The sequence below is a fragment of the Falco peregrinus genome, unplaced genomic scaffold (assembly GCF_023634155.1).
Source record: "Falco peregrinus isolate bFalPer1 unplaced genomic scaffold, bFalPer1.pri scaffold_42, whole genome shotgun sequence".
In the NCBI taxonomy this organism is placed as follows: Eukaryota; Metazoa; Chordata; class Aves; order Falconiformes; family Falconidae; genus Falco; species Falco peregrinus.
In genome coordinates, this window is record NW_026599609.1 from 1,516,681 (window position 1) to 1,543,376 (window position 26,696).

The 26,696-nt window shown below is 44.9% G+C and overlaps 1 protein-coding gene across 2 annotated transcripts; it reads left to right on the forward strand.

Moving 5' to 3' along the window:
* The first annotated feature begins 3,023 nt into the window (after window positions 1-3,023).
* Window positions 3,024-26,696, forward strand: LOC129783497 (heat shock factor protein 5-like). 2 transcript variants are annotated; one of them, XR_008745317.1, is made up of 7 exons: window positions 3,024-3,204; window positions 6,363-6,737; window positions 9,953-10,050; window positions 15,061-15,579; window positions 20,283-20,442; window positions 24,702-25,511; window positions 26,361-26,494. XR_008745317.1 is itself a non-coding variant. In XM_055793452.1 (6 exons), the coding sequence occupies exons 4-6, from the start codon at window positions 15,070-15,072 to the stop codon at window positions 26,540-26,542; spliced, it is 852 nt and encodes a 283-aa protein (XP_055649427.1). In that variant the 5' UTR covers window positions 3,024-3,204; window positions 6,363-6,737; window positions 9,953-10,050; window positions 15,061-15,069; the 3' UTR covers window positions 26,543-26,696. The 2 variants fall into 2 exon arrangements, 1 of the variants encoding a protein (XP_055649427.1); XM_055793452.1 differs by lacking the exon at window positions 24,702-25,511 and having other exon boundaries at window positions 26,361-26,696.

The following is a 26,696-nucleotide window of genomic DNA, read 5'->3' on the forward strand; positions in this document are numbered from 1 at the left end:
GGAATGTTTTTCAACGGTTCTTTGTTATCTTCCTAACAAAACTGAAAATAATTACAGCAACACTTCTTACCACTCACAAATCTAACACGCATATAATCATGGTAAGAGCAGTTATTTTCCAGCTTTATATTATATATGTGCATTCCTCTTATGCATTTAGAGGTGGACTTTTTCAGCCCAGGAAGGGTGACTGTACGTAGCGTGTCTGGCCTTCTTCAAATTACAGGCTTGATAATGTAAACTGGTCGCTTCCTCAACCAACTGGTAGCTGAACAAAAGCACACATTGATTTAAATTTTCCAGGTGATGAAAAATCCTCCACTTAACCTGGTAAGACCTTCCAGGGATTAAGTGCTGCCTTTACTAACAGTAGTATGTCCTTGGATGGTAGTCAGGGTCAGCACACCGCATGGAAATGCAGCCGTCCTTGCCCTGACATACAGTAGACAAGCTAACAATAACTTTTTTGTTCAGCTCTGCAGAATCAGTTTGCAAAATGTGTAATTTACATCGTTCAGTTGGTAGGGGTTTTTACTATATATATATATGTATAAGCAAGGGAAATGTAGAAAACTAGGAGGTTACTACAAAAGGTTGGAATGGAGGTTAGGCACTGGCAGAAGAGGATTATGAATTTCTGGCAAAGGCCCACCTTCTCGTCTGTACAATGGACACACCGCTGGTGTCCCGCAGCAGGGAAGGAGGAAGAAAGCTAGCTGCAGAGAAAGGCACAGCTGTGAGAGAGGCACACACCAGAGAGTAACTGCCATGGTACATGGCAAACAGGGGCGTGCGGGCTAACAGCAATTTGAGTTCACATGGGTGAAAAAGAAGGAAAGCACTGAGTTCATATGTCAATGACACAAATTAGTAATAAGCTACTCATTCTTGCAGCTCCCATCACCCTTGGCTAATAACAATCTTTGACAGCAAAGTAACGATTAAAGTCCTCAGGACCAAATTTAACCCACTGACCAAGAAGTGGCAAATGAATCCACTCTTGTGGCTGAAGTCAAGAATGGCCGGTGGTACCAAAGGGACCGAGGTTTCTGTGTGTTAGCTTTAGGGAATCATGCTCTGCATTTCAGTTATGGACTACGTATTGCTGGCTCTGCCCTGAGTTACGGATGATACACTAAAAACCTCACCTGTCCCACCATCAGGTAGTCATGGTCTTCTGGCACTCTCGCTGCACAGGGGGAGAGAAACCCAGATTCATTTCACTGAAGTAATGCAAAAGACAACCTCAGGAATGCCGAGAAGAATTTTTTGTGAAATGGACATTTTTCTGGATTTTTCAGATTTGCATTCAATATGCTTTACTTAAGTTTTAGCTGTTTACACTGAGCAACATAATTCTTAATAAATTATTACCGAGGGGAAAAAAATTGCAAAGCCTCTTGGGAAGATGACAGCATGAGCTTACTAGAATCGTAGGCCATTAATTCCTTGGGTAAAGCAGCATCCTTCTGTGGTGGTGGATTTTGGCTTTGATGACAACATTGACAAAATTTCTGCTTCTGGTTTAATTTGAAGTGTGAAACTCTGTTAAGCAACCCAACCCAAACATCATTTTCCTCACTTCAGCTATGCAGAAGAGCAGAGGGATTTTGCTTTCAGTTTAAAAATAGGAACAGTTTCCCATCAGTTTATTCAATTTTGCCCCCTTTCTGGAACTTACTGCGCTTTTACTTGCCTTGGTGGTTAGGGGCTATGCTGTAAACCAAAGCAATAAGGACGACTTTAGTTAAAGAAGAGGTTTGGTTTTGTACCTTCTTGCTAGAAATCTTACGACAACTCCAAGATAATGTATTTTGAGGTCACGAAACACACAGGTGCTCAGCCTTCTCACTACTGCCTTGCTTTGAGGGCAGCCAAGACAGAGGAATGTCGTTTTCTTCCGCCACTGCTGGTGAGCTGTGGGCAAGATGCAAGCAGAGAGAGAGATCACCGCACTCTTCCTTCCCCAGCTCCCTGCTCTTCTTTGCCTTTCGGTTCGTAGCAGATTCCTGTTCTGCAGCGGTAAGGATGGTTCTGCTGGTTCCTGCAGTCTGCCTGCAGTCACAGCTGACAGCACAAGGCTGAGGAGAGGGCAGATCTGCACCAGTGCAGCTCAGGCACCGCCTCAGAGCTGTGCCAGCGCACAGTGCAAGCACTCGCAGTGACAAAGGTGCCGCTTAAGAGTTCTAGTCTTTGTGAATATAGTTAATCTTGTTCTTTTTCTTTTTTCCTCTCTTATTTCTTCACACACACGCACCCTCCCCAACACCTTCCCTTAGCCAAGTAACATTGTGGTACCCAAAACATCCTGTGGCAATTAGTTTCCCTGGTCCCTGTGATTAAGTACCTGATTTGATTTCTCCTATTTGAAATCCTCCATTAGTCGTGCTTGCCTCCTTTACACTAACTACAACTTTACTACCTGTATTTTTATATAATAACCGCCCCTCTGAAGATTCCTTCTTCAGCATTTCCTTCCGCTGAAGCTAGTTCTTACCCTCGCTGCTGATTTTCTCTGCCCCATTTTAACTCCACCTGATCTGTTCTGGCGTGGGGATCAGAGCTGCACAGGTCTGCGGGTTTTTAGGGCAAATGTGACACAATTCCCGATTTGTTCCGTGTTCCTCTGCACTCCTTATAAATTTGCTTTTCCTTTTGTGAACTGCCAGTGGTTTTTAAGCCGACACTTTGCAACACCTGCTCTGCCGGCAGCATTCCTCCCGGCGGGGTACGCAGCAGCCCGGTGCACCCCCGGCACATGGAGCAGCTCCCCAGTCCCCGCCGCCCGCGCCCCGCTCTGTCCCCTCCGTCCCCGTCCCCTCCGTCCCCGCCGCCCGCACCCTGCGGCAGCCGCGGCGGCCCGGGCAGGTCCGGCTGCTCAGCAGAACCCGCCCCCGCCCCGCCCCTCCCTGGGATGCGATGTGTCACGTGGCCCTGCGGCCCCGCCCCCTTTCCCGCGCGCGGTCCCGGTGCGGCGGGCAGCCATGGCGGGGCGCGGGGCTGCGGAACGCGTGCTCCCCGCTCTGCCCCGCCTGCAGCCGCTTTCCACGGCCCGGCGCCCACCCGCGCCGTGGTTCGAGGACCTCCAGGCTGCCGCCGGGACGGCTCCGGGCTGGCGGCGGGGCCGCCCCGAGCTTCAGCCGCCCGGTCGCTCACGGAAACTACGGGGGATGCTGGTGGCAGCGGAGCTGAGGGGTCGGCGAGGTGAGGGGACCGGCGGGGCGGAGGGGGTGGCCGAGGGGACCGTTGGGGCGGAGGGGGTGGCCGAGGGGACCGGCGGGGAGACATGGCCCGGCTGAGGGGACCTGGGGAGCTGAATGGACGGGGGGAGCCGAGGGGGACGGCGGGGCTGAGGGGGGGCTGAGGGGACCGGGGAGCCGAGGGGGACGGCGGGGCTGCGCGGACCAGCGCCGCGGCGGGGCTGAGGGCCGGGGGCCGCGCGCGGCGGGCGGCGCCTCGCAGGCGGTGCACGTGCCGTTCGGCGCGTGGCGGGGGGAGCGGAGGCCGCGCGGGCGGCGGTTGAGCGCGGCGTTGGTGCCACCTACCGACACGGACGCGTCGCAGCAGCCCGGCCCCGTCAGTGCCGACACCTTCCCCGCCAGGCTGCGGCGGCTGGTCAGCAGCCCGCGCTGCCGCTCCGTTCGCTGGGGCGCCTCCGGCCGGGGGCTGGTCATCAACCAGCCGCGCTGTGAGTGCGAGCGGCTGGGCGCCGGCATGGGATTTGAAAATCAGCACTCCCCTGAGGGAGAAGGGTTACCTGTCCTTGCCGGTGGCATCTCAGTTCACCTGGTGTAGGGAAGCTGTTGTCGTTTATGCAGGTAGATCTGCTGCCAGTAAGCATGAGTAGCATGGTTCACGTGTATTTCAGGCTGCCTGTAGACTATAGTACAGTCTCCATTGCGTACTACACTAAGAACACCCTTGCCCGATCTCTGTGGAGCTGGCACAGCTCTACCAGGTGAACGTTACTGCTTCTTGCCCGTCGGTAAGGATGCCCATCAGTAGGGGTGCTTAATAAGCTGTCATTAAATGTGTGCGAGACAGTGAGTCATGTGAAGTGATAACTAGAGCATCCTGTTAGTTTTGTGCAAAGGAGGCAAGACCTGGTAGTAAGATTTTTGTCGGTTGTCTCCTGAAAAAGAATTCACAAGTTTTTAAAACGGATTGCAAGAGTAGGTGAGAGCTAATTAGAAAATAATACTGCTGAAAAGCCCTAGAGCATGTTTTCTTTCTTTCTAACCCTCTTTGAGAGGATCTGAGTTTTCCCAAGACAAGTCTGAGCCCTCAGGATTATTCCACACATTTTGTATCGGCCCGAAAGCTTTGTAGCTGGCGCTGTGTAAGGCAGATGTGAATATCTCGCTTTGCAGTGCTCTTGGGCTGCTCTAACTGTGGGCTGCTGCCAGAAGAGCACTCCGGCTTCCCATTCCCTTGGTGGCGTGTTAACTGTCATCTTCCTTGCAGCTGATACAGCAACATGTTGTTTCAGCGGAACGATCGGAGAAGACTTTAACAGCCTTTTTGTGGCTGGCTCTTGGACCCGGGTGATGCACCCCATGGGTGCAGAGCTGTAAGGTGCGGTGTAGGAGGAGCGGCAGGACTGTGCGACCAGGAGAAGGGGAGAAGCAGCTGACGGTACTGCTCTCTGCAGCACTGGCTGGCATTTAGAGCAGAGTAGGGTATCACCATGCTCTTGGTTACTGTGTCAGGGTAGGAACTTCATCTAATTCAAGTGGTGTTTTCCGTGATGTGTGTGGAACTGCACGTGCAATACCAAGACAACAAAATGAAGCATCGGAGAAGGGATGGAACTTATTTCGGTAGGGAGGCTAGGAAGCATTTAAATTAATGATTTGATGTGAACGTTGTTAACGCTAAGATGAGTCATTGCAGACTTCAATGACATGTGGTTTGTCTGATGTAATGCAGACCACTGGTAAAGGAAATTATGAGAAAGAGATGACCTGTTCATTTTTTGTCCTCTGTTTTGATGGCTGCAGTTTCAGAGTTTTTGCTCTAGGAGTCTCATTTTTCTAGAAAGACAGAACAAGGAAAACATTGGGGTTTCTATGCGGTCAAGTTCTGACAGGCTGACAATGCACTGTTGCGCTCTGTACTGACTATTTAGGGACACGTCTTTGCTGTAAATGTGAGGTGATTTGATAGATAAGAGATACTTGTGTTTGCAAAGCGTCAGTCTGTTCCCAGTGTCTTGCAGCATGTAACGCTGTGTTAAACATTCAGGAGCAATTCCTGTACAGCAACGGGAGGTTGGTAACTTGGCATCCTGTGGTGTCTTGTTTATGTGTTAGAACTAGATAGTCTTCATGTCCCTATCCAAAGGTAAAATATAAACAAAAGGATTTTCATACCCCTGTTCCTTCTCTGTTTATAAATGGTGAAAGTACTGAACAGGGAATAAACAGTCCTATACGTTAAGTCTTAGCAAATTTTCAGGGTCAGCTGGTATTTATTTAGTGATTCTTAATGGTTAAATGTGAACTTGCAGAATAATGACTGTATGTTACTGATTTCTTGAATTAGCTTTCATCAGAGGAGTGCCAGAGGTAAATGTGAGGCTATTTTTAAAAAAAGTCCTTTTGAGCGAGAATTGGAAACTACAGGTCTGAGAAAGCCTGGCTTCTAGATCAACCTTATTGACGTGAACCATCCTGAAACTTGTAATTCTCATGGCTAAATGCAATCCTGCAGGGGAGTCACAAATGCAGTAGTTCTTAGAGAAATCAATGAGCACAGGCGTTCGGGGTGTTACTGTCAGTGTTTCAAGAAAGCCACCAAAACAGAAATTGGGCTGGTCATGGTATAAAAGCAAATACCATTTCATGAAACAGTAACTGTCTGAGAGAGGAAACTGTAAAATAATAGAGAAGAATGAAAGGACTATCTAGGAAATAACAAAATGGCAAAGTCTGGGATATTTTAGTCTGCACTGAACTAGTTGAGCTGACTGAGGAAAAACTGGCTTTGAATTTTTTTTCTTGACCAAATAAATGACTTGTCATAAAGTACTTGCAAAGTCCTTTGGAGGATTTTGACATTGCCCTTCCCTTAGCTGTTTGTGAGCTGTCAGTAGTGGAGTTTGGTAAAATCTTGCTTTATGATGTCCCTTTTTAAAAATATATTGTCTGATTTAACTTTGTGTTGGCGCTTCGCTCGTGTGCCACACAGCAGTTACTGCATGCTCGGGTCTAAGAGTACAGTCTTTCTGGATTAAGTACGCTGGAGCAAAGGCAGTCTTCCCAAATCATGTTGTAGAGCCTTGGCTCCTCATATTGCCTTTCTTTGCCTGTGAAAACTCCTTCCCTTAACACTTGTTTCACTTTATTTTGTACCCACTGCAGGACTGCTGACTGTAGGACGGTTTCATCAACTTTACGGTCAAGGTGTTTTCCCTCCTTACTCCTACACGGCAACCTCGTGCCGAGCCCCCAGCACTTCACCGGCACAAAGATTAGATCCGACTCCAGTCCCTTCCACTTGGATCCAGCAGGGACCACTTGGGTTGCTGCCAGGGCAAGGGGCTTCCCCAGCTTTTCCAGATAAAGGGGCTGCCTTTCCGGTACTCCAGACGCTTCCAACGGGAGCCACGTACACACTCCAGCCTGCGGCTTCTCTTCCGCCACTTCAGCAAGGGACTCAAAGCGTTGCTGCATCCATTGCAAATTGTAGCAGGTCTGCATCTTGAGTGCCGTACTCACAAGCCTGCTATCCAACAGGTATGAAAAAAAAGTTCTGCATTTGCTTTTCAAAAAAGGATTTTAAAGTGAGACTTTCAAATATTTTTCTACAATACTCTGCCATGTGCATAAAGTGAGAATTAGAAAGTGTCCAGTCTAAAAGGAAGATGGACCTTTAAAGCAAAAGGAGTTTCTGTTTGGTATTCGTGTCCTTCCTCCAGATTTTGTGTGTCCCCTGGTGATTTTCTGGATAGCCTTTCTGTTGAGGTGAAAGGGCGAGGAGAAGAACATTTGTCCAAAACTGGTCGGTGTGAGGCTAACGTTAATTTTTGTTTTTTTTAATTAAGCAAAACTTGGACAATGATATTAAAGCACTGAGACTTTGTTAAGAAGTAGTATCCTAGGCCTTGGTCTCATGTTTTTCCAGGTTGAGGTTTTAAACTCAAAGATCAGTCAAAAGTATTGTGCAGAACAGGGGTCCTCAAACTTTCTAAACAGGGGGCCGGCGCGCGGATTAGGTGGCAGGCAGTCATCTGCGGCTGCTTGGTTTCCCCCTCCAACCCCCGGCAGGGTGGTGGTGGTGTGGGGGTTCTGTAAATACGGGGGGGGCGGATTGAGGACCCTGGGGGGCCATATCCGGCCTGTGGGCCGTAGTTTGAGGACTCCTGGTGTAGAATATTTCATTCTGCTCGTACTATTTTTGTATCTATTTTTTTTTTCTTGCTTAGCTTCTTTATGTTGTATTTTTTTATGCACTGAAGACTAGAAAGTACAAAAGTCTTGGCTCCTTTTTTTTTTCGAAATTATTTCTGCCGTAATTGTCAGTCTCACTTAATCACTTGATTACAAAATAAATCAGTCTCAGTTAAGTGTTTTTATTCTTCAGAAGAGGAGTCGAAGCAAATTACTGTTCTTTTCCTTGCCCTTACCTTGAATTGGAAAAATCACGTGATAGGGTATTTTCTGGGGAGTGGTGGTGTATTTGTTGTGGGTTTGTGGTGTTTTTGTTTAATTTCCGTAAAACTTCTGAAATTCAGAACAGTGACCCTTTCCTTGAACAAACTAAAGCTCAGTTATCATTCTTTCCTTCTGCCTGCTCCTCCTTTGGCAGCCGCACCTTCACAGAGACAGCTAGCTATCCCTGTTTAGAAATCCTACACAGTGAAATCATTACATCTTTTGTGCATCTCTTCTGAGACCTCTGCTGAGAACATTTCAGACAATAATCAACAGTTTCCATAACGTCATTTTTCTCAAGGAAGGGTTCTGAGGAGCTGGGCATTTCTTGTAGACACACTTAAATGTTTGAGACAGGCAACTTCTGCTACGTGCTCCTTATGCAAAGATTACTGTGGTGGCCAGAGTGTGGAGCCTGCCTCACCAGCTGCTAACTATTAAGTCTTCTCCCAGGAGCAGGTGTCCTGAGAGTCATAGAATGGTTTGGGTTGGAAGGGACCTTAAAGATCAGCAAGTTCCGCCCCCCCTGCCGTGGGCAGGGACACCTTCTATTAGTCCAGGTTGCTCCAAGCCTCATCCAGAATACTTGCTTCATTAAGGTGGGAGGTGGTCCCCGCTTTGCGTTTCTATTGGTTACAGAGCATAGGCTGAAACTCATCATGATGAATTGTAGTTGTCTCTGTCTCAGCTAAGGCCCCAGCCCTCTTCCGTAGTCAGGGGAAGGAAAGGGGCGTCTCGGGCGCGATTCACGTTGCTCGGTTTAGAGTTTGTCTTGGGGTAAGATTACTGGTGTCCTGGAAGTGCCTGTTTTGAAGTACTGCCTGTAGGGGAGCTGAGGGAGACCAGCGTAGATTTAGACATGAATATGGAGATCTCTCTCACTGGATGACGCTCGTTGCTTTAAGTTTAAAGGATAACTTGGCTATGTTGCTCAGGTAGAATCTTCTGAGGTGTGAGGTGGGTGTGAGAACGTGGTGAAAACATACCAAATTTTGCAAGCTGTAATCAAAACTAAAATACAGAAACTTAGGGAATCTGAGGCGTTCGAAAACTCCAGTGAATTAATTAGCGTTTCTGAGAGTGTAAGTGACATTTCACTGGAGTATGATAAATCTTTTAATTTTCACTGTCACTCTAGGACTGTCTCAGTGGTTTTACTTCCGTGCCTGTGTATCTCTTAATCTCTCCACTATCCTTTCTTCTGTATATTATAACATACAGCATGCTGAAAGCGTGTTTCTTCAGATGTCCACATGAAAAAGTCTGGTTTCCTTCATCATGAGAGCACAGCAGTAAGATTAGTTTGTTTGGAAAGTGATAGTTAATTTTAAGATATGTATTTAATAAGTGAGAGAACTGAAGAATGTATGTTCAATCTTATTCTTGACTCTTTTCATTTCACTTTTGAAGTCCCATTAAATAAAATCAAAGTAGAACTTTGTCAAAAGATTTCTTTTTGTGTGTATTCAAACTTGTTTGTTAACTTCCATGACAAAAAGATTTTCCTGGTTTTTCATTATGATTCTTATTGAAAAGTCAGTACAATAAAATATGCTCATCTAAGTTTTTCCCCACTAGCCTTAGACCATAATTAGTTTAAGGATTTAGTTCTGTTTACTTTCAACTGTCTGCAAAACCTTTGACAGCAGTAGAATCGCATCAAAGAAATGCGTTGAAGCTTCATTATCTGAGAGTGTCTAATAATGAAAAATCAGTCATGGAGACCATGTGAGAAATATTAGTTATTGGTGCCACCTGACAGTGCAAGTCCAGTCGCGCCTTTTGAATGCATCTGTGCCTGTAGGGTTCATTTACATATGAAGACCTTTCTGGTGAGTGGTAGTTTAGGAGTAGTCATGATATTCTTCGGAATGATACACTCTTGGTTAAGATAATTCATTTTCTTTGTAAGTCTTAAAATTCACATGGTCACAAGTGTGTATGAGCACCTAGGCTCAGCTATGTGAATACGCTTTCTGTGGTGTATTGTGACAAGAAACTCAAGCAGCCAAATCAGAGAGGTGATACTAAGACACAAAAGACTCTGATTATGAAGTTTCTGCATGTATGTGTGTGTGTTACCAGTTTTACAATATATATTTTTAATATATCTATACATATCTTAAATATTTTTAAGGTTAAGAAATTGGTCTTAAAATGACTTGGGAGGTAACAATAAATTTCTGGAATGTTGTTTACTGTGTGATTATTGAAATGTTTAATCGAAGTAAGCAATAGAACTCTGCACAGCAGACACAGGTTCCGGCAGTCTGATAGCTGTGTTTGAATTCTTGCAGCCACACCACAGAGCTGTTCAGCAGCAGCCCACACAGATCCTCTGGCTGGCTGTGCTGGTCCTGCTGCTTCAGCGTGCACCCACGACAGCTTTGTCCAGGTGAGCGTAGCCTACTGAAAGGAGGTGAAAGCGAAGGAGACCGTATGAATGAACTGCAGGTTTGTACGCTTGTGAAATTAAGGATATAAATTTGAAAATTGATCCGCTTGATAAAGTGAAAGTGATGTGGTTTACAAATACCTATTTCAAAGAACCACTGAATGTTAAACGGGTAGTTTTGTAATTCAGGTTAGGTTTCAGGGTAGCAGCATAGTGGGTGTCCTCATCAGTGGAGTGGTTTTGCTTGACTTCACCAGAATCACTTTTAGTTAATGAGCCTGCATTTGTATTTGAAGAATGTTCTTGCCTGGACAAAAAGAGATTCTTTAATATTATGAAAATACTGAGAAGCAGCTCCACTTCTTTGTCTCAGATTCCTGCAGTCCTGAGTTTCATTTGATGAACGAGAAAAACTAAGGTGACTTTGTGGAATGGGCCCCACCTCGGAGATCTCTTATTAAAGATAACTCCAGTACTTCCTGTAAATGCGTTATGTAATTCTAGTGGAAACTGCACCTTATTTGGAGGGCCTGGCTTATCAGATATCAGAAGATCTGAAGTAAAAATGCAAGAGCTTCCTTTTTTATTACAGCATAACGCATATACTTTTTTCCCCCTCACAGAGGACAAGCGAAGCAAGTTATGCATGTTGAAAAAGGGTTGACCTACCCAAGCTTGATCATCCAGTTTCCTGTCTTGCAAATATCAACCTTTCTCTTTTATTCATGACTTCTTTTAAAAAATAAGCTTATCCAAGATGGGCAGGTTATGGCCTGGATAACACGTTAGTGTAAGGCTATAAATAGCCAACAGCCAGTCATGCTGTCGATATTGTAGTATTTATTTTTCGCACAGTGCATCTTTGTCCTCTCACTTTCATTGTGAGCTGCTTTTTTCATCCAGGACATGAGGATCCATCTGAGCGATGGGCAGTCACAATTAAATAGCTTATCTCGGAAGGCCGAGATCCATGGGATAGTAAATCATTCCAAAGGAGTTGTCAAAGGTGGTGTTGTGGCTAGATTGAAGGATAATATACAGTGTCCAAAGGGTCTAGTAAAAATCAGTTGTTTGGAGAAGCAAGTCCGTGGGCAGTGTGTGGAGTCAGAAGAGCTTTAGGCCACTTGCTAGTGGTTGCTTTGTTTCCTGGAAACCCCCAGCAAAAAGCTGCCGAGCATCTGGGCAGACTGCGGGAAGGCGATCCTCTGCGTGAGAAGGCCAAAGGCGAGCAGTGCCCTGTATCAGTTCCACCAGGTCAGTAACCGGCTGTCTCTGAGCAGGGTAACGCAGCTATCGTACCGCGTGGATCAACGGGACTTCTAGAGATTTCTGAGTCTTAGCATAGCATAGGTCATTTCTCCTGGAACGTGGTGACAGGCTGTGCAGGTGGTACAGAAGACAGCAGTTTGCCTGCGGTTCTTGCTGAGCTGTGGGGAATAATCAGTTTGCCTTTTGTGTGTTCTGGGGCATATACTTCCCCAAACGTCTGCTGGGGGATGTGGCAAGCTGCAGTATTGAGCATCCTGCCCGGCTGGTGTATTGATCATCCATCAGTAAACACTTGCACAAATCCTCAAAAGCAGTAAAATTCATCAGCCCTGGCTGACTAAGCATTTTTATTGTTCTTCACAAAAAATAGAACTATTGCATGGTGTATTTCCTATCGTTCCACTCAATAACTTCCACCAGTCGCAGGAATTCAGTGCGATGCTGTTGAAGCGTGGTTTGCGGGGCGTTTTAGGCTGTTTGGTCCCGCTGTGTGCTGCTAGATAGGAGTGGCAGAGCCTATACGAAACTGCTGGACCAGTCCCGAAGACAGCGAACCGTATCGGCGCACTAGCAGTCAGCAAGCTGGTTACCAGCCCCGTTTCTGTTGGATCCAGACGGTGCTTTGTGGTCTCAGAAGGAAAAGCGGGCACTCTTGGACAAGGAAGCCTAAACCTTGTGCTGTTCCTTACTGGGTCTTGCAGAGAGCATCACTTTTAAGTTGAGGAGAGATTAAGACAGGCGGAGTTTCTGGGTCTTGGAGGCCAGCTGCTGGGCTTGTACAGTACGCACCTGAGCTGCTGAAAGTGTTAGGTGACCCTGCCTGGAACACGGGCAGACCAGGCCGGTAACTAACTGGTTGGTTGGCTGCAGTTTGCTCTCCAGGAAAAGCTGCAGAGAATTACTGCGTGGAATGGCAAGGGGGCATAGGTGGTTATACCCAGACACGGTGGCTGATGATGGTGTATCTCACCAGGTTTCTGAAATCGGGGTTTCAGAGGTTTGCATTACACTCTCATCACGGTTGGTTACAAAACAGGGAGCTCAGGTACAACTTCTTACCCATTTTTCATTTGGGTTCTCTTAAGTGGGGTTTGGATTAGTGTGATGAATCAGTATCCTTGGGTAGGAATGAGTCTTTTGAGAGACCTCCTGCTATCTTCTGCAACAGCAGTGCTGGCAGCTCACAACCATTAGCTCAGTACTTCCCCGCTGCTTTATCATAGATGTGAACTGAGGCTACATATTGGATTTCAGCGATTTTTAAAAATTTTTTTTTCCTGCCCCCACCTCGTTTTGTTTTTTTTTAATAGCAGCCCTGCCGTTTGATTATTGCTATTACCGTGGTTATTAAGCTGTCGGTATTTCCTTGTGGAACTGAAGCAAGAGGTAACGGGAAATGGAAGAAATAGACATGCAAGAAAAAAGAAGAACAACTTTCTGACCTTAAAAGCAGTCCTAAGTAGTTTGCTTTTATTTGTAATAAGGAATGATAATCAGCCATGTTATTTCAAAAAGAAATCAAGTCTGAACTAATTCCGATTGCCCAAGCACTCGAGCCAGATTTGTGTAGTCCTAGCGGTCCCTGAAAAGGTGTGGTTGTGCTTTAATTCCTGCACACGCTACACTAATCTTATAAGTGAAATGCCGATCTTCTCTTTCACCACTTCTGCTAAGTCAGACCATTTTTCCTCTTGAGCTTGCATGACCAGCAAGCTATTAGTCTTCCAGGCCCTGACTTCTCAATCTTTTATCGGTTTTCCTTGTTTCGTTGCTGCCTCCCCCCCATCCTTCTCCAGGTGAACTAAAAGGATTTAAATTGTACCTTTGCGTGGCCCCTTTCTCCTGTTGGAAATACATACGAGATCCTGTAGTGCATCCAAGAGGACAATATGTGCTGTAACAGCTTCAAGCTGAGGTCCCCTAAGAAGAGGCAGAAAAAGCTTCAGTATGGGTGGGTTGGTTGGTCGGTTTTTGGCAGGGATGATCTTATTCCTGGACGGTTTGGTAACCCAGATCTTACTTAGAATCCTGACTACTTATGACAGTAAACAAGCAATGCAACAGAAATGAAACACCTTGTTAACATTTTAAAAAAATAGAACTGAAAAAAAAATCAAATGAGAGGAATAATGTTTGAACCTATCTCATAAAAACATAAAGGTGGCTTAGCCTTTAATGAAAAGATTTTGCTTAACTTAACCTAAATTTCTCAAATTCCAGGTTTTGTTTTCCCCTCCGTTTCCCCCCACCCTCCACAGTTTGTGGCTATCTGCAAACTGGCACATCTACACGAATCCACGCCAGGACTTGCCTTCACACACCCAGGAGACAGGATCTCATCTCTTTGTGGTATCTCCATCAGGGAGAGGCCACGTCCTTCACTGGCATTTGATCTGATACGGCTTTCCTAGTAGGTGATCCTGCAGCTTCCTGTTCTCTAATTTACTCGTCTCTGGAAGTAGCTTTTCATTAACTATGACCTCAGCTAGAAGGTCTAAGGATAGTCAGGCACTAAGGACTAATCCTTCACACTGGATCTCTTCCAAAAGAAGGCTGTATTTTAAATAGACCTGAGTTTCTGTTCAGCATCATTGTATGACTTGTATTTGTCAGAAGAAATGACCCTTCTAGTGTCCTTTGACTGAGTCACCTCCAGAAGAAGTAGCAGTACAGACACTGGCTGTTAAAATGCCATCTATCATTTCACTTGGGCAGGACTTGCTGCTTTGGAAAAACTCTTTCATTGTCTTCATTCTGTTTTAAAGGTTATTCGATATATAGGAATGCTACTAAAAAAATCATCACTGGATTGCTGATTGTGTCCTGTCATCCTGTGATGTCATTACAGTGAAAAATTGTAGTAGTGTTCAGACCTGATCTGTGATGGCAAAGGCAGTCTCTGTAGGTTCTACAAGAAGGGTTTCTGACCTGAAATTCTGTCGGGTTTTTATGCAGATTGATGCAGACTTTGAGTTGTGCCTTTGTGGGACCCTGTCATGACAGGAGAGTCCAGATGTGAGGCTGTGACAGGCAGGGCAGTTTTACAGTATTTGCTGTCACCGGTATTTGAACTCCCACTCCTCCTGGGACTGGGGCGTCCCTGGGGGGCACCCCTTGTGTAGATGTGCCTATGGACAATCACTTGAGGAGGAAAATGGTATTATTGGTTAAGAAGCGGTGAGTTCCTCAAGTTGTGTTGTCCATATGCACATTTACAGCACGTGGACCTTTTTCTTTTGCTTAAAAATGTTGTGGTTTATACTGATTTATTTATACTACAACAACAGGAATGCTTGAGTTTCAGAAGGAACTGAAGGCAGGTGGGTTTTCTCTCTCATTTTCTATTACGTATGTGGCACGTGAAGAGGGTGGTTCTAATGTACCCCCACAGGTCCTACTAAGACCAGAAGTCTCTGATTTGAATGCTTGGGTATATTTAACACCTGCGGTGCAAAGGGTGTGCAGACAATGCATCTGCAGGCATACACCAGCTCCTGGTAAGTAACCTTCTCTCCAGGATAGACCATGAATAGAAGAAAGGAAGCGTGCCAAGAGTAAGGTGGTTAATGAAAACCAAGACAAAGTAGCAGTTGTTTTTTTTTTCTTCTGGTTAAACTTGCTATTTTAACTGAGAATAACAGACAATCTTTCAAGCTTTTGGATAAATGGATAAACAGAATCAATACACATCCTGTCATGGTAATTTTTTATACAAAAGTTCACTGTATTTGTTTTTTCCAGAATCCTCCAATGCAGTCATCTTATGAAGCTGAACTGATGCCGTCTGACTGGCTATGTAATACATCTGAAGAAAACAAGAAGGCAGAAGTCAGTCTTGAAGCCACGTTTCAGGTTGCCGCTGAGGTGCATTCATCATGCAAAGCTGAAAAGGTGGGAGTGGCACCTGTAGAGAGCCAGAGTTCAATCCTGGAGCTTAATGGAAATCAGGCACCGCCTGTTAATAGTTACACACCTTCTTCAACTGAGGAAAGCCAGCTGGAATGTCTCGCTCCTGTAACTTCAGACACGTCATTTCTGGTGGCAGCAGATGGAGCACTGGATTTGTCTCCATTACAGCCTTCTGGCATTCTTTGTGCTGCCGATACCACTCTGTCTATAGAAACTGCTGCTGCTGCTAAAATACTACAAGAACTTCTGACCACACAGGAAGCAGATGAAGAACGGAGCAAAGAACCAGATCACCGCCCAGCTGAGTTCTCCCTCATGTTTTTTCAGGAAGAATTGTCCAGTCCAGAGCAGGTAAGGGGTAAAGGGAGGTAAACCAACATCTTTCTTGAGCTAACTATATTTGATAGTAATGCTAGGGTCTGGACCGATAGCTTTTCAATATTCTTGCCTGCTTAAGAACTGAAGGCTTTTAATGGACAGTGAAGGGTTTGCTTGGTAAAGCAAGATATAAAAAAGAAGACGGAATGAATTAGTATCCCATGTTTCCCATGTTAATGAGCATGACATGTGTCAGCCTGTTGGCCAAGTTAGGGTGTTCATTTGCATGGGAAACATGCGTAGTGCAGGTGTATTCGTGGTGATGAAGTGGATGCTTTTTTAGGTTGTAACATACCATCTTTAATCTCCAACAAAGAAGAGTATTTTGAGAATTGCCACTGGAGGCAGATTTTTGCTTAAATTTAGATAAACGGTTAGATTGTTTCTGATAAATAGTTGTAAGTTCTGTTTTCTGTGGAAAGTATAGTTTATTGACATTTGACTGGTATAAAGCATCTTCATTGGTTTATACTTTGTGGTGTACAACAAGTTGTAATTGTACTTCGGTCTACCTGTACCTGGTCTTCCCGGTATGTAAAATTGTAAGTCTCATGAGGGGTGAGGGGCATTCTAGATGTTACTCTGTTAAGGCAGCAAATGTGTGCTCTGCTTTTTTTGTGTGTTTTGTTTTGAAAACAAGGTAAGCGCAGGAGATTGACTGCATCTGTTTCTGCTGCATGAGACCTACCTTGCATGTAGGCACTCAATCTCATTTTTGTGTGTGCATTGAAGCTACTGTTTTATTGTTCTGTCGGTAGCTTGACGCCTTCACTGAAGTTTCTAGATCGGAAGTCATCAGCTGGCGCAAACCTCCCATTGTTGCTTTCAGCGTTATAAAGATTAGTCATCTTCCTCTTGGGTATCTTTCTAGAAAGGGGTGTGTATTCTGATCAAGCCTCTGCATAGCTCAAGCCTAGACTAGACTGTTCTGCTCCGTACTGTGTAGGGAAGAGCACATCCCTGTGCTAGTGCATAGAGTCGGCAGCACTCCTTAATTGGTGCCCACTCAATATATTAAGCGTTGTCCGCACTTTAAATGTTGTCAGTTTTGAGAATTTTGGAACTGCATTTTTCGAATGATAGGTTGTCCCTTGTTGAAGGCCTTTGGAGTCCGTGACCCGAACCTCCTTGTCAAGAACTGGGGGAATTAAGCACACGAACCACGTAGTTGTTTGGGAGGGAGGTTTTGTATATTTGTGAGAATCCTGATGTTGGTCCTGGACTGTAACGGGTTAAATAACTGGCCTCATTTTTTGAGCAATTAAAAAGCAATTCAGGGACTGTTCAGCGTTTTGTTTGACAGATTCCCTCTTTCTGTTAGAACTACTCTTCAACTAGTCTCCTCCTCCCAAACTCGGGAGAGGGAAGGTTAACTTAACACCCTGCTTGTCCAGAGCCTGGGGTCATGGCAGGTGCAGAACTCTCCAGAGGAGGCTTTGGTGCCTGTACTCCTCACATCAGGCTCCAGCACAGTTTTCTTCCTCATCCCTGAATCTGGAAGCACTCAGGCTTTCAGTGGCTGTTGGTACCATGTGTTTTAGAGCAAGCTTGTGACAGAATAGTGGGCGTGCACAGAAGACCGCTCTGTTCCTCTCTATACAAGCAGAGGGGGAGCAAATTCCTCCAGTGTTCGTACAAGAGCATCAGAACAGCTCTGCTGGGTCAGATCAAAGGTTTGTCTTGCCCAGCGTCAAGTCTCAAAACAACCGCTGTAACCTGACGTGTAGGGAAGAGCAAGAACAAGGAGCGCAAACAGAGCAGGGCATTCCTGCTTATACTTTCCAGCTACTTTCAGCCCGAGGACTTGCGATGATACTGTGTACTTCATCTTGGGTTTCTGCTCTGTGGACTGAAGTCAGCCCTTGAAACCATCGGTTTTAGCATACGGGACCTTTTCACGAAGCTGGTACTGTTTTGTTTTCTGTTTCGTTCACAGTATTTCCCAGCATTTAATTACTCTTGTGACCAGCACTGAGCCTTGAACTGTCTTCCTCATAGAAGTAACAGTTTAGTAGAAACCTGCTTTATTCTGCTTTCCCGATTTCCTAAAAGACAGCAAATTAAAGAGCGGCTCTTTACATGAAAAGAGTTAGTACATTCAACAGTTCGGATCCAGCGTTGTCCTCTCAGCCTCAGTGAATTTCTGTCCTAGACTTTTACAGGCTTTGGCCTTCAATGGGCATCTCTTATTCCACTCCTACTCCTAAGAAATGTTTTATTTTCTTCTTAAAGTGGAAATAGAACATTTCTGTAATGCTTGATCAAGAGGAATTTGCCTCCGATTTCGTTCAGTCTCCTTGGCCGCATACCTATGTGAAGGCTGAAACGCTTGCTTTCTTTGGGGAAGGTGAATCCAGCAAACCCCGTTCATGCGAGTTGCTAATTTTAGTACCTCAGCTTCCTGTCATGGTTCCAGCTGCGTATAGGTATAGTCCAGTCAGTGTCTCGTAAGTCGTGTAAGTAGTGAGATGCAGCAGTTTTGGCATTTTTCAGTAACTGAAGTGAAAAGGCAAAACTTTCACGTCTGTCAGCTTTGGTAGCTTTGCTTGATTCTCCGCCAAACAATGTTTCGGACTCTGAAGCTGCAGAAGTATTAGACCTGAGTGGAGGGCCTGTCCACAGGTGCGGTGAATCCATGGTCAGAAACATGTTCGCTTAAAAGACCAAACAATAAAAAAAAGGGATAGCTTGGGAACCAGACTTGTGTGGGCTAGGCTGATGCTGTTAGGCTGAAAATGGTATTATTACCTATTACATTAGATTACTGAAGAGTTGGTGTGTAAGATTCTATAAACACAGTGATAAAAAGAAATCTGAAAGGGGTGCTGTGCAGTATGACAGCTCTTCAGTTTCCACACACGCAGCTGTAAGGGTTAAAATTGGACACAGCATTGGAAGTACAGGTTCACCAGTGAGGGGGAATGAAATTTCCCCAGTTTGCTGGCCACGCTCGTCCCGGTGTAGCCCAAGGTGTCGTTAGCCTTACTGGGCACTGCAGCATCCCCAGGTCCTTTGCAGAACTGCTAGTTAGAGTGTCTAGACTTCTTTCACCACGTAGGCTAGTAACAGTTTCTTAATAATGGTGATCCCAATATGCATGTTATTTGTTTTTTCTTTATCAAACACTGCAATTTGGTTTCTACATCCCCTGCCTGGTATTGCTCTTCATTAGTCTCTTCTTTTTAAATAATGAAGTTTGCAGAATTGTTTCTAGAGCAGTTGTCCGGTGGAATATCCGGTTTAGAATGCTTACCTGAGAAATCTTCCCTTCTCTCACTACTTGATGAAGGCTGCTCACTGATTTTTCTAGAACTTGTTATTATGGAAGTGTCACCAGGAATAGAGAAGTCATCATCACTCGTAAGACTTGGATTCTAGCTGGTGAAGGTAGTGACCTACAGCCTGCCTGCCGCCTTTGTTTTTGTGCCTGGGAAGGAGTTGTGGTTCAGACATCAGACAAAAGGCACTGCTAGCCACGTGTTTTTCACGTGGCCTTGTTAACAGTACTAAAGCAATACATCCAGACAGCACATTTCAAAGAGGAAAAAACGAGTCAAATGGGTATCCAGCAAGTGCAGGAGGTGTGTGGGAGGGAACTAGTTCTCCCTGGAGTACTGCATTACTGTATTTGCACAGGCCTTTTTGGATGTTATTATACAACTTTGTCAAGGAATGTATGTGTGTTTCTATTGATACGTATACACATAGCCTGTTATATACTCAACATTGAGTAATGACAGACTCAAGGTGGTGAGCGTGATTTTTTGAAAGACTGTCTTATTACCAAGTGTGACCTCTTGTCTTCTGTAAACTCACACATAATGGTTTTCAAAAGCTTTTTTTCCCCTTAATAGAAGGAAACATTGCAGACTCTGAGCAGTCATTCATCTTTAGGTTATTGATGGATAAGATATTTGCAGAAGAGATGACTATTCTAGAACAGGTGATACTGTGAAATTTTTTCTGTCTAAAGGTAGATTCCAGGTGCTTAACTTTGGGCCTGTACTGCCTCAGTGAAAATGAAACAGAACTTGGTTGTTCGGGCCTTTTTTTTTTTTCTTTTTTTTTAAGCTACAGGTTTTTGCCACATGATCATGGAAATGTACCAGTTTGCCAAATGGTTGCCTGCAAAATACATGTAGAGCAGCAGCAGAGGGCTCTAAAAAGCAAGCAACACGTTATAACTTAATGTCTTAACGACTGGATGGGGTGGGGTGAGATTCCCAACCAGAAATGTGTGGTTCATGTGTGGTTCTGCATCACACAGCTCTGCCAAGTTGTTTGAGCTAGATCTGTCGTTATTATTACATGTGCTGGTAAGAATGAGTGCACCTGTATTTCTTCTAGCTTATTTCTTCTAGCTAGTTTAATAACTGAGGGAAAAGTTCAGACTGTGGGGACATGTACCCTAACTTTGTGTATTCTAGTTTTCTGATCTCATATTTTGCTTAATATGATGTTTTGTAAGAGGTTGTTTCAATTTAGCAACCTTAATTCTGAGTTAAAAACACTATGTCAACTGTCTAGGCAGTGTTCACCACCTGTTAGGTGCCCTTTTGGAGTGGAGAAGAATAGCTTTTATTTTGTTTTATTGGTTTTATATTAGTTTTATTATAAGATAACATTGAGTGATCTTTGGTTTTATTTCTTTTGGTGTTGTGTTGTGTTTTTTTAAGGAGAATACTAGTGTTAAAAGTGAATCCAGGACAGCGGAGACAGAAGAGAGACAATTCACTTCAGGAGCTGAGCCTGTGAACGAATCTGTAGAACAGACAGATTCATCTGTAAAATCATTCTCCCAGAAAAGACACAGTTCATACACAGGCAGCTCTCTCGGTAAGAAAGATTCTACGTTTTCTCAGAGATTACGGCGACAGCTACTCTGAAACTAACTATTACAGAAAGGGGAGAGTAGAAGAATTTACTTGTTGTCTGCCGTGTGAGTACCTCATTGTTCCTTCAGTTAAAATACTAAACTTGTACAACCTCTTAGTGCACTTAGCAACACACTTCAACAGAGACACTTATGCTAATTACTCTGATGTGGGCAAGGGTATAAATTATGTAAGTAAATAAAACTTGAAGTTCTGGGAGTTGTGCCAGAAACCTGGATGTCACAATATTGAGATTAAGTCCATAGACGTGTTCGCTGGAGGGCGACAGTGCTGTGAAGGAAACACTGAGTAATGAGGTAACTATGGAAGTTCCAGGGGCAAAACCCACCAAACTGATGAAGCTAGTGTAGAAGTCTGAACTCTTTGTCTCAGATCACTGAACGCATTGTACCAGTCTGGTAGCGTCCTGAAGCACATGAGAAAAACAAGCCGCAGAGTATCTGAGGCTAAAAACTTCACAAATCTAGTAACTGAAGGGAAAACCGAAATGCCCACAGATTAGAGAGACATAAGAGGACACAAAAAGTACTTGGGATCCATTCTAGAGGGGAATTTGGTTCAGCCTGCAAGTCTCTAAGAAGCTGTTTCCCTCACAGCTGTTCATCAAAGAGCCGATGGTGGGGTTTGAAGAGCCGTTGCTCACTTCAAAGGGTGGTTTCTAGATACCAGATCATGATGCTAGTTAATAGTTCAGCTCATAATGCCCATCAGTTTGAAATATTTAAGTAAGGAATAAAGTCTTTCTGTCAGGAAGCTGAGAAAAAAAGGTGGGATGCCACCTTGAAAAAAGACAAGCTTTTGTTTAAAACACATAATCAGGAGTTCTTGTTCAATTACTTCCTGGTATCACAGATAACTAGCAAACTTCTCAGCTTTCATATCTGAAGCAAAACATTTGCTTAACGTGCCAGTTGTAAAGTTATGTACAGGAACATGTTGGAAAGCGTTCCCATGGGATTGTTCCACAGGGATGAAACACTGTTATGCTAACGCTAATTAGCAACGATTGGCATAGTCTGCTCTCTGGGAAATGTGACGGTCATCCAGGCCTGCATCTCCACTGTTGTACCTTTGGGGCTTGGTGTGCGTGTTAAGGGTAGAGATAGACAGCACACCTGAGCCCAACGTGATCAGGCTCAAGCTAGCCCAAAGTCAGTTGGGTGCGTGATAGAAGCCTCCAAGCTGGCATAGCCTGTCGGCTGCATGTCAGCTGTAAGCCTGAAGCAGGCAGGCTCAAGTGCGAGCTGACTTCTGCTGCTCTGACTACACCTTCGTCTGTCAGCACCTCCCGTCCTCTGTGAGACTTTGGAAACAACTTCTTTTTTAATCTCTCTGTGCTAAAATGCATCACGATGATTTCCAGGTGTTTCTTGGCAACTTGCCCTCTGAGTGTGATGGAGTCCTCTCTGTTTTCCTGTTTTCCTTTGGGCACTCCTTTGCAAGTTTTCTGAGCCTGCACTTTGATACATGCACCCTGCTGTGAAAAAGGCTCTTCTTCCATCTATTTCAGTAGGCTGGTTTTTTCTATGTTAATGTCACTTTTCTTTAACATCACTTTTCTTTGTTACGCGGTGACACCAAGTTCTAGATACCACACAGCGAGAGCCAATATAATGTGGTACATTTCAGTGACTGGGAGCAGCTCTGAGCCCAACCCGAGGTGTTAATCTGTAAAAATGCACCAAGAATCAAACCTGCCTTTGTGGAGAAGGCATTGCTTCCCTCCAAAGAGCTGGACTGGACTTCTTTGCATTTCACAGCTGTTCTGTAGCAAGAAAAGACGAGCGTCCTTTCCCTAAAACACCGTCCCCAGGGTTTCCCTCCACAGCTGCCAGCCCATCTCTGCAGCACCATAAATCACTGAGATGGGTTATCTGCTTCCTTCAAATGGAAAACCAATGTATTTAACCAGCCTTCTCAGCTAAATTCTAGTTTACCAGTTTTAAGAACGGTCTGCCCAGCAGAATCTAGATGAAAGGTGTCTCTAGTTCATTGTCCTGTCTCCAACAGTGTCTTTGGCATTTCTGTACCATTAAGCAGAAAAGGCCTCAGTAACCTTCAGTTGATTTTTAGAGTCCCTTTTTGAAGCTGTGCAAACATTTAGCATCCACTGTGGTTTTTGTAAGTTAATGTCATTAATGCAGATTAACTACACAGCGGGTGAAGAACCCTCCTCTTCAACTACTTCTGAGTCCTCCCGGGAGCCAGAGTCTGCTACAAAGGGTGCAGAACTTAACTCGGCGCTAAGATACATCATTGCAAGTGATTACGGGCTGTGTCATCTGTTCCCTTCCCACTCTTTTTCTTGAGAGGCGATGGGTATGGTGCTCTAGCTCCTGCTGTGTTTATCACACGGAGGTGCAAGGAATAAATAGTTCACCTTTCAGGGACTGCTTTTTTTCAGCCCCAAGCTCGTTCTTAGGACATAGATTTGAAGGTGCTGATGATGCATCTGCTTTTCCCACTACTTTCTAGCTGAGCTTGTCTGTTAAAATGGGAGTTTTGAAATAAATCTGTCTGCTTTTGTTGGCAGCACACACACTTGCAACAGGAGTCCTTTTGGACTTCACAAAGGATTGAGAGGAACTCTGTAAATACTTTGAGTCTCCTTCCCCATCTCCTCTGCATTGTGCTCCACAGGCACACTCAGCTAGTGAGCACAGCTCTACTGGACCTAATATCTGTGGCTTGTGCTTCCTCTTCTAAAAGAGCACGGGAGAAGGACCAGATTCTGATGGGAGGAATTTTTGTTTGCAGCCCATCTTTCTGGAAATAGGCATCTCAGAATGGAGCAGGGGGAATTTGTTACTTCTGGATTGAAGCATTTAAGCTGATGCTGAGACATTAAGCAAAAAAACTTTATTTCTCGATGGCTGACCATATATTTTCTGTGAGCCGTCTAGTCCTGCAAAATCTGAAGACTGTCTCTGACTTTTTTTCTTTTTTATGCTGCAAGGTGCCCTAGACATTTACCACCCACTCCCATGCCGCTGCAGTTGTGTCACTGTGTGTTCTTTCTCATTCCCTCCAAGGTAAATAGATTTCTGGGTGCAATTGCTAAGGGCAAATCTTCACTCAGGCAAGGTCTCCCATGCTGTCGTCTGTTCCCTTGAACTGTTTCCTGCACCTTCCAGCCAAAAATATTGTTAATGTTCATTTAGTTTTCCTATCCGGTCACAGTGAGATCTCTTCCTACAAAGGTGTTAAGAGTTAATGTGGGGACAGGCCTGGCCCTGAGCTCTTGAACATCTGTGTGAAGCCCAAAGTGAAGCTGCTCTCGGGAGTCCGAGCGGCAGCTGCTTGCTCCAGCTCAGTTGCCATTACCTTGACGTCATTATATATTCATTGAAGGCATTTCAAATTGCCTGTCCTGGCAGTCTGCTCTTTGGGATGAGTGGGTGTCATACCCTGTGTCTTAACTTGCCATAATTTAGAGGTGCATTGTTACAAGCCCCCTCATTTCTCCATCCCTATGCGTTTTCAAGATGTGTTCCCAACAGAGTCTGCTTTGGCAGGAGGCAGGTGTCAGAAAGTGCAAAAGTGGTGCCTATTGGGCAGGAACTTTGTAGTACAGAGAACGAACAGAGGCTGGAAGATGTGAATGTGTTTGTTTAGAGGTTAAATTTCTTGTGGGTGATGTTTGCAGTGGTAGCGCTGTTGTGACTTTATCAGGGTACTTGTTCGCTTTCTTGACCTGCAAGATCTGGCCATACGTGGGAAGTATCTCTGTTTTGCTGTGGATCGAGGTAACTGTCAAAAAAGGAGCCTCTTGTCTGTCCTCTCTGTGACGCCACGAGTTTTTTCTGGGATCCTGGCGCTGGCTGTGGTGTGCTTCGAGGCAATTGTGCCTTTTCTGGGTAAACAAAGGGATATGGCACAGGCAGGTCAGGCCTTTCTGTAGATACTGCCAGGGGCTTATAGTAATTAATGTTTGGCTTTTGGTATCCATGGAGGCAAAGGCATTTCTAAATAATACGCACTGAGGAATGGGAGCACTTTTCTTATAATCTGCTTTGGGTTTTTATATTTAAATTTTTGAAAAATTGGAAGAATTCCTGTTTCTTTAAACAGTAGGCCTCAGGTGATCTGACATTGAAAGCATATTTTATAGTACCTGATAGAAATGCAATTGCTCTGTATGCTGCCAAGGGAAACATATCCAAGCACTGATACGTACTCAGTGTTCCCTTTTCTTCCTAGATCTCCGTCTGCCGGTGGATGTACCTCGGAAGCGGGGGTGCTTTCTGGAGGACGAAATAAGAGAGTGAGAAGTGGGTGACGAATGTGCAGCAGCTGCCAGCTGGATTCCCCTGTCAGACTCCAGCAGCAGTGGAGCTTTGCCCACAACAGCCACTTTGGATCATTTCAGCTGTGTTTAAAAAAAAAAAAAAAAAACAAACCAAAAAACCTCCAACAAAACACCAAAGACCACACACACAAAAGCCCAAAACAAAACAACAAAAAACCAACAACAAAACCAGCCCCACACCACTCTTATTTTGTGCTTTCTTTTTAACTTGGTAGGGTGTTGTTTAGTAGGCCTCTTTCATTACATTTTCTACCTGTCAAGTTATAAAGCACCGAGTGGTCAGAGTAATTAATATGAAGTAATTCCTTAGCTGTTTGTATTCTTTAGATTTGGAAAGTCTGAACTTTACAGGAACCCTTAAACACTTTCTTGAGACATCCTTACTGGGAAGCAAATGGGTTTTAGTGCTCTGTTAGGAATCTGTTTCACTTATTTATTTATCTATTTAACGTTGTTGGGAGCTGCAGTATGCTCGGCATAGGTGGTGGTTGGTGCTCTCGCTGCCTTTGCTTGCAGTCGTACCGTGGCCCTTTACTGGGGATCGTGTATGAAACAAAAGCATTGGAAAGTCGCAAGATTCTGGGTCTGAATGGGTCTGAGATTTCAGGAGAGCAGCTAAAGGAAAGATGAGCTAATTTTCTAAGTGATTAACCAGGAAACCTTCTTCCTTCCTGAACCAGCTCTCTGTTCCACCAGCAAGTGTATGTATGTCACAGCTGCTGATCTTTTACGTTCCTGGGGAATTCTTCTGGTTTAATAATTTCCTTTTGATGCTAATGGTATCTATAATGATAAGTTATTTATTATTCTAGTACTCTGTTCTAATTATGTCTTGAAAATATTTTTTAAATTTTTAGAGGAAGATTGTACTTACGTTGATAGCAGATCTTAAGTTTTTAATAGCTATACATTTGTGTTCATGTTAAAATACTGTTTGAAGGATAAAGGGGGCACATCCTCTACTTGTGGTGTTCAGGAGATCCATGTGGAAGAGCACCTAAACCATCCATGTAATGGCTTCATGCGTGTTCATACGAGCCAGCCCTGAGCAAAACGCACGAGAAGGGAGCAGAGAAGCTGTCAGGACCGCCTCGGCTTGTGTAGCTCCCAGCTGTGGCCGGGATGTGCTAAGGGAGCACCGGGCAGTAAGATGAACTGAGGCGAAACCTTTCCTTACAGCTTCTGTAATAACATCTTTCTTAACCAGTAGTAACTTCTGTAATAAGGTGGTTTGTAACAAGATACTACTTTTTTAAAAATAACTTTTGTAATAAGATGTTTTGTAATAAGGTATTTTAAATAAGTAGCACCTTCTGTAATAAAGGTGTTTTTACCGATAGTCTTGTTACCGGGAGCAGGGTGGGATGTGGTTTCCCGTGTGTGCCCTGTTGTACCCCTGCCCAGGCAGGGTGGGCCTCAGGTGATCAGGTTCTAGTCTGCCGTTGGAAGCGTATGTTGTAGTGCCCGACAGAAATGCGGTTGCTCTGTACGCTGCCGAGGGAAACATACCCGGGCCCTGCTGTGTACTCAGCGTTCCCTTTTCTTCCTAGATCTCCGTCTGCTGGTGGACGCCCCTTGGAAGCGGGGGTGCTTTCTGGCGGTGACAGATGTGCAGCAGCTGCCAGCTGGCTTCCCTTGTCAGACGTGTAGCGGTGTTGCAAGAAATGGAGCTTTGGCACGGCAACGGGTGTCGCATCGGTGTTCTCTCCGTGTTCTCGATGACCAGGGGTGAGCGTGTCACAGCTGGAAGAAACAGCTGCTTCCTGTTCCAGCGGTTCTCGCTGACACGTGTATCACCCAGCGGCCGCTGCCCGGCAGAGCAGTTCCCAGGCCGGCGGCCGCTCTTCCTTTGCGCCATGTCCCGGTTCCTGCGGGGCGGCTGCAGG